Source organism: Ictidomys tridecemlineatus, chromosome 13, assembly GCF_052094955.1.
Source record: "Ictidomys tridecemlineatus isolate mIctTri1 chromosome 13, mIctTri1.hap1, whole genome shotgun sequence".
Lineage (NCBI taxonomy): Eukaryota > Metazoa > Chordata > Mammalia > Rodentia > Sciuridae > Ictidomys > Ictidomys tridecemlineatus.
Window position 1 is genome coordinate 13,473,906 of NC_135489.1, and position 13,684 is coordinate 13,487,589.

The 13,684-nt window shown below is 44.0% G+C and overlaps 1 protein-coding gene across 2 annotated transcripts in view; it reads right to left on the reverse strand.

Annotated features, from left to right (window-relative positions):
- Positions 1 to 13,684, reverse strand: part of Tnfrsf11a (TNF receptor superfamily member 11a) — a 53,540-nt gene that overhangs the window by 21,935 nt on the left and 17,921 nt on the right. Inside the window, exons 2-6 of one of the 2 annotated variants that reach the window (XM_040270210.2) lie at positions 10,229 to 10,310; positions 8,902 to 9,027; positions 5,282 to 5,425; positions 1,759 to 1,852; positions 115 to 209 (exon numbers count right to left, since the gene is read on the reverse strand). In XM_040270210.2, coding sequence (XP_040126144.2) covers positions 115 to 209; positions 1,759 to 1,852; positions 5,282 to 5,425; positions 8,902 to 9,027; positions 10,229 to 10,310 — 541 coding nt within the window. Of the gene's footprint in view, positions 1 to 114; positions 210 to 1,758; positions 1,853 to 5,281; positions 5,426 to 8,901; positions 9,028 to 9,744; positions 9,960 to 10,228; positions 10,311 to 13,684 lie in introns of those variants that run through there. The other variant, XM_078029921.1, reaches the window with a different exon arrangement.

A 13,684-nucleotide genomic window follows, 5' to 3' on the forward strand; every position in this document is an offset into this window, starting at 1 on the left:
ATGAAATGAAAAGGGACAGGTGAACCCTGCACGTGCAGCCTGTGGTTCTGGAGAGAGCGAGACAGCTGACCATGCTGGGCACGTCTACCCTCCCACAGACTCCATCAAGCATACCCTTCGGTGGTTTTCTAGATGGCAGGGAAGAACTGCAAACCACGTCTGATTTCTCTGTTCCGGGATATTCCTCTATCTTTCCAAGGATGGTACAGCTGCGGAGGGAAAAGCAGTTAAGTGCTTTGGTTTAATATTCTTGTTTAAAACACCAAACAATCTACTGCAGTAGATGGGGCTCCAATAAAGTACAACCAAATGCTTCAATTCCTGTGGCTCAGTGATAAACGTTAGACGAATACTCTTTTGAAGTTGAAAAACACTTTTCAACATAAAACTTGGATAAATGGATCCGAAAATTAACATTTAATCAGAATATATGAGAAAGTGAAAGAATCACTACATTGATTATGAGTATTCAACAACAAGTATGCAATGACCCAGGACCCAGAAATTCCACTACAGACAGACTCGCAAAAGGGTGCCACTAAATATACAGATTGAGCATCCCTAACGTCTGAACTGCTTGAAAATCTAAAATTTTTTGAGCACTGATATGACACCACAATGAGAAAATCCCAAACCACTAAATTTAGGTTTACTCACAAAATAATTGAAAATATTGCAAAATATTACCTCCAGGCTATATGTATAAGGTACATATCAAACATAAATGAAGTTTGTGTTTAGACTTGGATCCCCTCCCCAAGACAAACTCATTATGTAGATATTTATAGCTGAAATCAGAAATAATTCTGGCCCCAAGCATATTGGATAGGAGATTCTTAAACTATTTTTGGGATTATTCATTACAAAATTAGTTATTACTGTGAGAGACTAAGAACAGTGCAAATCCCTCTCAGTCCCTACTGAAATTCTCTATTTATTAAACAAATTATGGTACATTTCTACGATGAAACACTATTCAGAGCTGGGCATGGTGGTGCACTACTGTAAATCAGTGTCTAAGGAGGCTGAGGTAGGAGGATCATGAGTTCAAAGCTAGCCTCCGCAACTTAGCAAGGCCCTGAGCAACTTGGTGAGGCCCTGTGTCAAAACAAAATATAAAAAGGGCTGGGGATGTGGCTCAGTGGTTAAGCACCCCCGGATTCAATATTTAATTCCTGGTACCCCTAAAAAAAGAGCAAGAAAGAAATACTATTTAGCTATAAAGACACACACACACACACACATACACTGTGAATAAATATAGAAAGTGCTTAAAAAATAAGTGAAAAAACTCAAGGTGCAAACATTTATATAGCTAGAAAGTTTCTATACGCATACACACAACACATACCCACAGGTTTCTGGATGAGTAAACCATGATGACATTGGGAAGTTTGGAAAAGCAGTGGTGGTAAGTGAATGATAATAAATGTCATGAATCGGGCTGGAGGTGCGGCTCAGTTGAATGCCTGCAGAGTATGCTGGAGGCCCTGGGTTCAACCCCCAGCACCACACACACAAACACAAGTTATAAAATTATAAATCATTTTCAACCAAACAAGGTTAGAAAAAGGAAAAAAGAAACTGCAACTCAAAGTTACTGACTATTGAATCTAAAAAGTGGCATGAAGTGCCCATACACACCCGGATGAAGAATTGGCTTGACTGGTTTATTTTTCCCACACTGAATTGACAAGACAGTGGAGGTTGGATTGTTTAAAACTTAAAAATTCCTTTGGTCCCTTTGTGGTCACTTACTTGGTCCAGGGTTTGCATTTGTCCGTGGAAGAAAAGGCATCTGAGAAGTAGCCTACGTGGCAAGGCTTGCACACCGTGTCCATGTTGAGCTGCACTGTCACAAAAACCAACAGAAACAAGCAAAGACACTTAGAGACCAGTCAGATGTTCTGGAAGAGCCGCTGCCCCCTGCTCCCCTCTCCCCCTCTAGGCCTTGCCACGGTGTCTAATGGCTCTAACTCCCCCTCCCCCAAGCCCCTTCCTTGGGCCTGGGAAGCAGTTCTGATACCAGGGGTGAGCTGCAGAATTGTGTTCAGAAAAGCAGGGCTCAGTACTGCCACTATCTGAAGTCCAGGTCCAGGCGACTCTGGTCCTGAGCCTCTACTGCTCAGAAGACCATCCTGAGCACCCCGTGCTGTTTCCTGGCCTGGGAGCCTGTGTCTCCTGTTTTCGCCATCTGGCTCCGTTTTAGGCAGGCACCTCTGCTATCCCCTTTCTGCCTTGACAGATGGCTAACCCAGCCTTCTTCTGCAGGGGATGTCAATTCTATTACTGCTTTTAAGGGAAATTTATTGTTCTGATCCCTTCTTGTAAGCTTAATCTCACACGTTCAAATATTACTGAAGTGTCAAAAAAGGTTTCTAAAACAAAACAACAAAACAAAACCCTGTGGGTCTCTTTCTTTTAAAACAAAAGTTTGGTGTCCATCTTTTGCTGTGTGGTCTCTGCTGCACCTACTCATAGCACAAAAGCAATCATAGACAAGATGTAAAACAAATGGATATTGCTAATTTCCAATAAAACGTTATTTATAAGCACAAATGGTGGGAGGGATTTGGACCCCTCCTTAATCCACAGAGCTCAAAGCAGGTGTTGATCCTTGTTAGTAAACTTGACTTGACTCACTCATAGTCCTCATAAACTGCATTATTAAAATGAGAAGTGCCTCAGATTTCCTCAATTACCTTTACTGCAATTGGCACATGACGAGACGACCCTTTGGTGGCTACTATAAATCATAATCGGGCAACTGGTGGTACCAAAACCACAAATTACTCTTGAAATTAGTAGCACTTCTGTGATTTGTTTTCATGAATATAACATGAAAAATAAGGAATTAAACTTTCTTTGTACAAAGTCAAATAGAAAGTACATTCTTAACTTCTGCAATTTGGCTCAGTAAGCAAAGCACCTGTGCCTGGATTTGGCAATATAATTTGCCTTGATATTGATTCAACAAAGGCCAGTTAACATCTAGTAGGTCACATTAATTCAAATGTGAACTAATTCAAATTAAAAGATAAATACAATCTAGAAGATTCTGAGAATCCCTCAAAAACAAAGAGGGTTCCCAAGGCATTTCCAGGAATATAAAGTTTTGAGGGTATTAATTCCCACACACTGGACTTGGTAAGACTGACAGGCCAGAAGCATCCTGCAGACTGCTCTTTCCTTCTCCCTCTTGCAATCATGCTTCTCCTACCTACAAAGGAATGTATGCTTTTCATCTATCACCAAATCCTGCCTGGTGCCAAGCTTCAGACATGTTGGACAGAGCAACAAGTAAAAATACTGGTGATGGAAAATTTTTCTGTAGCCCGTCCAGCATCTGACTTTCCCTATCTATTCAGAACAAAAATATGGCCATACAAATGGGGAATTGGGGACCAGGTTGAGCCGTTCTGAATTTAAATGTGTGCAAGGTGGGGCAGAAAGGAAATTTTAATTCAACCACTTTGGTCCCTCTATTTTCTACTGTCAAATATACATTATTCCCAAAGGTGAAAGGCAGACAACGTGGACCAGGAACCTGCAGGTGGCAGCACCTGTTTCAGGCAGGTGACAAACTTGTGCAAAGGCTCTGGGCTTCTTCTGAGAATCAGAATTTAGAGAGATCTAGCTGTGATAGGAAGGTATATTTTAATAACTTAAAAATTAGGCTGTTTCTAAGAGAAAGTATATGGGGGTTAGTCAATGTATTTGAAATACGGGCTGACTGTAGCAGCTGAACTCAGTGATAAGCCCTTTTTTATTTTGAGACAGGGTCTTGCCAATTTGCTTAGGGTCTTGTTAAATTGCTGAGGCTGGCTTTGACATTTTGATCCTCCTACTTCAGCCTCTGGAGCCTCTGGGATTATGGGTGTCCACCTCTGCATCCAGCAAGTATTTTGTTTTTTAAAAAAGTGCCTCTGAGTTACAGATGAACAGTCATAAATAATCATCTGTTACATCTTGAAAAAACTACTTTGTTATGTTTCCTGGAAACAAGGAAAGCAAATGATTCTAAGAAATACTTTTATGAGTCTAAAGGATCTCTATTTCTTTACTTTAAACAAAGGTGAAGGACACAATTGAGGTCTCAAATGATAGATCATTAAGGATAACTTAGGTCATGTCACTTTGTGATAGTGGACACTCCTATAACATAAGTCTTTCTTTCTAAAACAACAAAAAGTGGAAACAGAATTGATGTTCAATTCTGTTACATTTTAGCAATAAGTAAGTAATATTCAACTGTGAATATATAATTGGGAAAAAAGCCCACTAGTGAAGTTCAAAAGCTTTTGCCTTTTTTAAATATGCATATACTAAGAGTTTAACCCAGCTGTGCTTTACCATTGAGCTATATCCCAGACCTTTTCGTTTTTTTATTTTGAGAAAATAAATTGCTAAATTGCTGAGGCCGGCCTTGAACTTCAGATCCTATGGCCTCAGTCACTGGGATTACAGGTGGGTGCCACTGCTCCCAGCAAAAAGCTTTTACTTTTATGATTATAACGTAGCAAAACATATTCATTCTTGACTAATTGTATAATAATAAATGTGGTGACAATCAGTCTGGGGTGGAGGGAATGTCTTTAATACTGAGAAGCTTATCCCAATAATTTTTCTAAATTGATATTTTAAAATATGCACCAATTTTTTAGTGTAAAGGAATGTAATAGGGTGATTAGTGTAAGCCCTCCAAGCACAAAAATATACTAGGATAAAATTCTGTAGGGAAGGTGGCGTGGCTACCGAGGAAAGAAAGAAGCTTTTAAATTCCCAACAGTTAAGTAGACTAGTGCCTGTTTAATTGGATGATGGTGGGTATCAAACTGCTATTTTGTTTACATTCCAAGGACTGTTTTAAAAAGCATTATTGCAGTTGTAATTCCCTGATAAGTCACTCTTGGAAATTTGTGACAAAAATTGCAGATGTCAACTTCAAAACGTGCCCAGAGGAGCATGTTTGTTTTAAATTTCTTCTAAGGATGTGCACAATTAAAAAAAAAAATGTTGGAGGATCCCTGTGCTATCCTGTTTGTCCCTTTGTGGGACAAACCGGAGTGACACAGTGGCTGCTCACATTCCCTCTGGGGAACCCTAGCTGGGGATCCATTCCCAGGTCTCGCCTGCGCCTACTGCTCCTGGAAGATCAAAGCCCCGCCCTCCCTTCCCGCTCCTCCGTTCCCCTGGCCCCCTGGAGCCGTAGTGACAGGTGTTGGAGCTGTCTGGGGCTCCCTTTGCCCGGTGTAGCGGTGCGCGCCTTCTGCAACCGTACAGGGGTGCTGGGCGCCGAAGCCTGGCGCGCACTCGGCGTTGCGGCGGCAGCACTCGCAGTCCTGGCTCCAGTGGTACCCGGCGGTGCAGGCGCAGCGCCGCGGGGCCGTGCGGTTGCCGGGGTCCACCGCCACCAGGGCCTTGCCTGCGGGAGACAAGAGACAGGTCAGCAGCTCCCCCGAGCGCAGGAAGGCTCTGACGCCCGCCCCTGTCACCCCGCTGTCACCCAGCCGAGCCACCCCAGCAGGCCGCCTGGCTGGCTAACAGTGATTCATCAGGACACGGTTTAAGGAAGTCCCCAGTTCCTCCTCGCACTTCCTGTGTGCCAGCAGGTCCCCCCCCTTTTCCTCTCCCTAATAACCACCAGTTTTGTGAGCTGTCTAAAAAGTCAGTTTTCATGTTAGTAGCAAGATTTAGGACTCCTAGCAAGATTGAGCACTGCGTCTTGATTCTTAGTGCACTCAAATATCACCAATATTGGTGGAACGAGACGGACACTCCTACCCTATGTACGGGTGTGATTGCACCAAGGGTGACTCTAGGTCAGGTACAACCAGAGAAATGAAAAGTTGTGCTCCATTTGTATAAAGAAATTTTTTTTAAAAAATCATCAATATTATTAATAGCAAGGCTAGTCTGGACCCAAGAGAACAGGGTTCCTAGAGATTCAGGACTCATCCTGAGTTCCTAAAGGGGGTTAGGTAAGTGGAGAAAGTACAGAGGCAGGTGGGAAGGCATACTTGGGAATCAGTTTTGATCCCAAAGGAAGCCAACACATTTTCCTCTTTTTTTTTCACAACACAAAAAGTGCTTGCCTTTTTACTCCAAATCTCCTGGCCCCTTCCAGTTTTTCTGGAATACAGTTACATGGGAATTTATCTGTTATAAACTCGCACACACACACACACAATCTTCTTTATAGATTTGTACTTGTGAATTCACCTATTTGCTAAAATGTATTTGTAACCCCCAAATCAATACTCAGCACTTCTGCAGTAATCTGTGGATGTGCGCAGAACCACGTAAATCTCTGAGTCACTCCACACACAGGTTCCCAGCAGAGGTCAGAGGAGGGTGCCCAGCCTTCTCATGGCAGCTCTCACACTGGAAATGAGAGTCTCTCTGTTTTCAGTCTGCCACGTTTTACCCATTTTTGTGTGCTTTTCGTAGTGATTTCCCTGTTTAACATGGCCCCAGGTAGTGCTGAAGTTCGGTCTAGTGTTCCTGAGTGCCAGAAGACTGTGGAAGACACATGTGTTGGATAACCGTGCGGCATGCGTTGTGTTGTTGGCCATGAATGCAATGCTAACGGTCAACAACACATCAAATAAACAGTGACACACATAAAGCCAGGTTGCACGTCGGTCAGTGGAAGAAGGTGGGTTTCAGGGACCCAACCCTATACTTCCCCTGGGGGCAGTGTTTCAGGATTACCCATTCAGTGTTTATGGTGACTGTAGGTCATAACTGCTTTGATTAGAGACTCAATGTACCACGCACGTGCGTGCGCGCCCACACACACACACACTCACGCTAAAAAGATATAACATTATTTAAAACATACCTGGAAACCCTATATGACTCCACTCACTTGGATTCTTCAAATGGCCTTTGTACCTTATATTCCTGAATACATATAGGAATTCCCAGGGAAAAAGAGATGAACAAACCATTCCTTGTCTCAAGTTACACGAGCAAGTAGGGGACACTCTGTTCCCATTCTTTTTAGACCTAAGTGTGGTGAATCCAGAGAAGTGCTCATTGCCTTCTGTGCCCACTTGCCAAGCCTGGGTCCACTGTGCAGTACCAAGGCCAATATGCAGAAACATGTACATAATACATGAGAACATATATGGACACATACCACCTCTCTGGAAAATTCTAAGTACTCCCAGTATTGTACTCAACTGTAAAAATGTAAATCTGTGGGGTGGTGAATAATTTTGAAATATATTAAAATATTTTCATGCACCCAGTTTTAGGTTTTAATCAATTTTGGCAGTAGACAGAATGAATCTGTATTTCCAGGAGACAGCAGTGAGTCAAGGTCATTACTAAGCAGTGGGAAATAAAAGACTTGATCAGATGCTTCTGCTCAGTGGAGTTTCCATGTACCTTCTCCAACCCCAAGTGCGACAGCTGTCTCTAGCACATTAGAAAAATTATGGTTTTTAAAAGTACTGTTAAAAAAAATTTTTTTTCCCAATGGCAGGGGGAAACTGTAAACAAGAATTAACTCAGTAGCAATGGATTCCTAGCAACTGCACTGAAGTCACTAAATAAAATGTTGCACTAAAAACAATCAGGAATCCTTGGAGAAATGACTGTTCACAGCTCTGGCAGGAAATGTCCAAGGTAAGCCTGGTATCAACAGATCCCTTGACCATGCCTGGAGTTGTACCAGAAAACAGAGGGCCCCCTCAAAGAGGTGGGGTACTTTGAGCTCCACCAAAATTAACAGTGACTGCAATGGAGTGAAACACCTCAAATGTGTTTAAATTCACAAGTTCATAATATTAACACGAATCCCTGGAAGAAAGCTGGATGATGGAGTCATCATTCTGAAAAGTGATAAGAAGTTACATGCACGTGTTCCACCTTTCCTAAATGTACTGTACTAACAAATAGTCGATGAGGAAAATGGAGAAGGAAATGAATAAAGGAAGAAGGGAGGACAGAATTAGAATGCCACCTTTCTGCAGCTCCTGATGAAAAGGGATCTAGGCCAGGTTCCGCAGCAGCTGGCAATGTCACAAAAGGAGAGAGAAGCTGCCGTTTTGTGATTCCGATATCATATTATAAACATCAACTACACCATGAAAGGGTTTTGCCAACAAAAGAAAAAGCAAATCAGAATCTGATCCACCTCTAGATCTAGCAGCCAATTTACAGGGAACATGGGGGACAGAAGAGGAGGTTAAATGGCATTGAGGGGGTGTAAGCAGCCAAATCCAGACTGGAAGCTCCATGGGGAATAGAGAATCACAGATTCTTCACATGAAAACAGACTAGAAAAAAAGGCCCTTTAGGTTAGGAGACCTGAGAGACATAGTTTGATCCTGATTATTACAAATTATAACTTTTTTAAAAAAAGGAGGCAAAAAAAAATCAAAGTTGCATAGTAAGGAGATCAAGCTCCAGAGCTAATCAAACATTTATGATGCAGGAAAAAGGTTTATGAGTCCAAAAACGGGTTTTGAGTCCTGCTTCTCACCTGTTAAGTTTGGAGAAGTCATTCAACCTGAGCCTCAGTTTCCCCATTTTAAAAATGAGACAGGCATGGCTACCTTACAGGGTTCATAGGGGTTAGGGAGAATCCAGTGGTTCAACTGTGGGAATATCATGAAAACATTTTGTCCCCTGTAAAATGTGTACATGATTAAATGCAGCATAAACATATTCCTGAACATGAGGGTTCCCAATGAAGAGCTTTAACCCAGGGCTTTGGAAATCTAAAACCGTCTTCCTGGGGGTCCACAGTTATAACTTCTTCCTGTGCCCTTCAAAAGAAATAGCATTGGCTGTATCTTAAAAAGCTTATATAGAAGAGGAGACTTGAAGGACAGAGATGAACACTGGGTTTCCACACTTGCCGCTGACATACCCATGTGACGAACCCACCTGTATCGCAAACCTTATGCAGCAAGCATTTATCTTCCTCATTCCAGGTATCCAAATACTCATCCGGGCCACAGGGCAGACACACACTGTCAGAGGTAGTAGTGCATTTGGAAGACATGTACTTTCCTTAAGTTGGAAGGAGGAAAAATGCACCAATCAAAAACAACAACCAAAGCCCAACACAAAACAACATCCCAAAACACATTAACCAAAACTAAAACAAAAGAACACATTGGCCAGGGGTGTATGCAGCTCAAGAAAAGAGCATGTACCTAGCATGTGTGTGGCCCCCAACACCAAATAAATAAATAGAGCATTAATCTATTGGTGTAATCTGCATGTCCATGATCCCAAGATGACCCCTGAGATAATGCTGCACATGGGATGAGGCTACACTGCACCCCGAGCACCGTAGCTGGGGCTCTGCTAAAGCACCCTGTCCCAAGTTTGCTATGCCTCCTTGGGTCCCCTCCTGGGTTTGCTGTGGTCACAGCAGTCCCTTACCCATGTAAAGGTAAGACGAGTCACACGTTGCATCCCATAACTCTGCCTATGAGTAGAAGTAAAGCTTTAAACTGGGCTCTAAAAACTCGAAGGGTTGCTGGAACCCACTTGGAATAAAGTGTATAAGCAAAAGGAACTTTGTTATCCCTTCCCTGCTCCCATCTTCAAACTCCCCTCTGGGTGGCTGACGTCTTGTGGGCTCATGGTTAACTCAGTTTGACCAACCCCATGCATGTGAACCCACTCTTAAAAGTCACTGGGCCTTGGGTATGCACATCGGGGAATATCTGAAGCTGAAACACCCACAGGGTCTTGTTATAATGTGATGTGCCTCCCCACCTCTCCCCAAAACAATGAAAGAAGGAGGGCCCAGTGGTCCGGGACTCCTTGGGAGCGTAGAAAGGCTTGGCTGCACTCTGACGGATCAGCTGGGAAGGTGGCATCGAGTCCCTGACTGCCCCTCGAAGGTGAATGGGAGAAGGTCCAACAAGGATTGGCTGATGCAGTACTGACAACTCCAGTACGGCCATTCCCAACAAAATTTCTGTGAAAACAATTTAAAATTATTTTCTCATAAAGTGCTAAAATATGGTCTTGTCAACCTTACTGTCTCAAGAAAAAGGGTTTTGGAAAATTGTGTTTCAGCATAAGTTGAGTACCAGTTTTTGAAGGTTTTTTTTTTTTTTTTTTTTAAGGAGATTTTATCTATTGAAGAAAGTCTATCCAAGTCCTTTTTTCATTCTGGTGGAAAAACAAAACAAAACGGAAAACAGCAAAAGCACCCACTTTGGCAGATGCTGGGATGTCCCAGAAGCTGGCATACCTGGTTCACATCTGTTGCAGCACCGCCCAAGATGCTGGTAATGCCTGTCACTGGTGCATGGAGGAGTGACCTGGAAGGTCACCTGAAAAGAGAAATTGACATTGGGTAGACATTACGCACAAGCTCTTTCTGGATAACGCAAAAAGTGAATCGCCAAATGCACTTCTAAAAGAATCATAAGAAATACCATAAGCTACTTGTATTGTCACCTCCAGAAATGTTTAAACATTTAAAAACATGTCAGTAATGCTCACAGTGGTGTGGTGCTTTACACAGCCACATACAAAACTGGCCCTAATTCTCTGAAGTCAGATGGTGGACGATATACTCAGTCAATTCTGGTCCTGAAACTACAAGAACATAATGAGGCCCCTTCCTGTGATTATTGCAGGGGATGTCAAATTTGGTCTTATAAGCTACTTCTGAATTTTAAAAGATGTTTAATATGGATGAGCTTTCAAATGTTAAACAGGTAGAGAATTTTTTAAATGGACACAGCAAGGTGTCCTCTGGTTATCCCAACCCTTGGCCACTTGATGCCTCAAGTACTCTGGATAAGGTTAATGAAGCATTTTGGAGCCACTGTTTTTTTCTGGTCAAAAACAGTATGATTCTGACATAGTTACTCTTTGGATAGGAGGTATCCCCCAAAAGTTCATGTGTGACAATACAAGAATGTTCAGAGGTAAAGTGATGGGATTATGAGAGTTGGAACCTGATCAGTAGATCAATCTACTGATATGGATTAACTAGGAGGTAACTGCAGGTAGGTGGGGTGTGGTTGGAGGAGGTGGGTCACTGGGGGCAAGACAATTTGGGGTTTATATTTTGTCCCTGGTTGGGAAGATCTCTCTCTCTCTCTCTCTTTGCTTCCTGGTTGCTGTGTCCTGAGCTGCTTTCTTCCGCCACACTCTTCCGCCATGATGTTTTGCCTCACCTTTGGCCCAGAGCTATGGAACCTAAATACTATGTGAACCAAAATACACTTTTCCTCTTCAAAGTGATTTAGTCACAGCAATGGAAAAGCTAACTAAAACAAATGAAAATCATCATCTCTGAATCTGCCTGTCTCAGTAAAACAAAAGAAAGCCACAAACAAAAGGGCCAAGTCTCCTGTAGTCCCCAGGGAGTGTTGCAGGTCTTGGCAGGAAGGCCTCCTTCTCACCACCTCTCTTGGAATTGGTAGGTGGGGGTCACACAAGAGGCAAGGAAGACTCTGTAGACTAGGTGGACAGTCCAGACAGACTCAGCGAGGTCTGAAATGGCCTTTGGGGTCGCAGACAACATGAGACCATCATTCTGTCCGTAGCCCCATGTCAGCAGAGGGTGAGGGGAGAGGAGAGTTAAGGCTCAGGGTCTTAAGAGTTAAGACTCCATCAGGGTCAAGGAGGCCGCCATCTGCATGTTGGAAAGGTTGGAGGGAAAGTACAGAGATGATATGGCTTGGATGAAGCCATGAATCTTCAAAACACCTCCATGATGGGAGGAAGATTTTCATAAAGAAAGCATCAACCCATGGCTGGGGTTGTGACTCAGTGGCAGAGCGCTCGCCTCGCATGCATGAGGTACTGGGTTCGATCCTCAGCACCACATGAAAACAAAATAATGTGTCTGCCTAAAACTAAGGATACATAAATAAATAAACGTTAAAAAAAAAAAGAATAGATCAACCCAGGAAACCAAGGCCAGTTGAGTCCGTATCGGGGAGGGACCTGTCTGACTCCCCCTGGCCTGGCAAGTGGGGGCAGGAACACAATGACTTTGAGGTCCATAAGGTCCCCACAGGTTACTGGGGCCAGGTGTGCTGGGAGGGTACTAAATTGGCTTGCTTCCTGGGCCCGGCTATTACACCTCAAGGAAACCAGATAATATATCCCGAAGGCTCCCCAAGCATTCGCCAGGTGACAGACAGCCCAGTGGGAACTGGGAAGAATGACCAGAGTGGTCATCACCCTTCTCCCTCCTGCTCTTTCTTTTACAGGAAGCCGATCCCCGTAGGAGCTACGTCCTTCTCCAGCCTGGCATGGCGATGGACACTCGCAGGGGAGAGACAAGCAGAGGGAAATGGTAACACTGAATGTGGCTGATGAGGACTTTGACAGACAGGCCTGACGTGAGCCCAGGGACTGGTGCACGCTGGTAGCACGCAAGCAGGATGAGCGCGTGGGTGGCAGGTTTCAGACAACAAAGGTTATCAATTGCTTCTGGCCCAGGAGAAATCTACAGCGGGGTCTGTGTGATGTGCGTGTACTCTGTCTCTGTGACACACACACTAAGGTGCTTTTTAGGGGAATTCGGGGAAAGGGCTGGAATGGCCACTTAGGAGCAGTGTCAGATGCTCCTGGCTCTGTCCTGGGCTCCAGGCCTGGTGCCTGTTGAGCGTCCCTTGACTGAACACATGGACCCTTCTCCTCCACCTTCGGGATCGTGGCTGTGATTCATGCACCCATCCAGCGCCTGACCCAGGAGCGACAGAAGTGAGGATTCACCACTTTCCAGATGGACCAGCTGTCCCAAGGCTCAAACAGATGTTCACAGCTTTATGCCTTCAAACCCACTTCTCCCTCCCAAGCTTCTTACCATGACTTTACATCCAGACGTGTCTCTCCCCACCAAAAAACAGCAGCAACAACAAAAACTGAGATATAATTCACATACCACAAATTTAGTAGAGTGCCATTAAGTGGCTTTAATACATTCACGTGATTGTACAAGCGGCACCGTTCTCTACTTCCAGAACATTGTCACCATCCCAAAGCCAACACGTTGACCTGACAGAGCTATAGGGTTACAGATCTTTTAAGGAACAGCAGAAATTTTGCATTGGGAAAATCTGGGATGGTGAAGCAGAAAATGATGGTTTTAATCTCTTTTAAGCAATGGCTTCAGCAGAAACCTACTCTGCTCTCTAGTTACACGATGCACTTTGAAGCACACCTTCCAACCTTCACACCAGTCACACACACACACAACTTAAAAGGCAACATTTGTACATCCATATATTTAAGGAAATGCGGTTTGGGGATAAATTTTTGAGAATTTTTAAAAATCTGGAGAACTCTCCATGATGCCACACATTCTCCTGTGCCTTTACTGTCCCTTTTCCTCTCCCTTCCTGGCTCTCTGCCTCCAACTTTCCTTCCCTGCACTCTAGTGACCTGTTCTAGAAGGACCCCTTCTTAGAGGACCTGCAGGCTCCCAAGCCCCGTGCAGCGCCTGCAGCCCGTCCTGAGCTGGCCTCAGTCAGATCCCTGGCTCCGGCCCAGAAACAGGCTCGCTGTTGCTCTCTGCATGACAGATTCTGTGTTGGTGACAACTAGGAAACTGGTTCTCACCCTCCAACGGGTCTCTGTGGGTCCAGGGCACTGAGGGACCTGTGCCTGGATGCTGCAGGTCAGATTGGCTCTCTCCTTGCTCCCAAGTCCCAGATGGTCTCCTGAGTCCCACCTGCTTGGG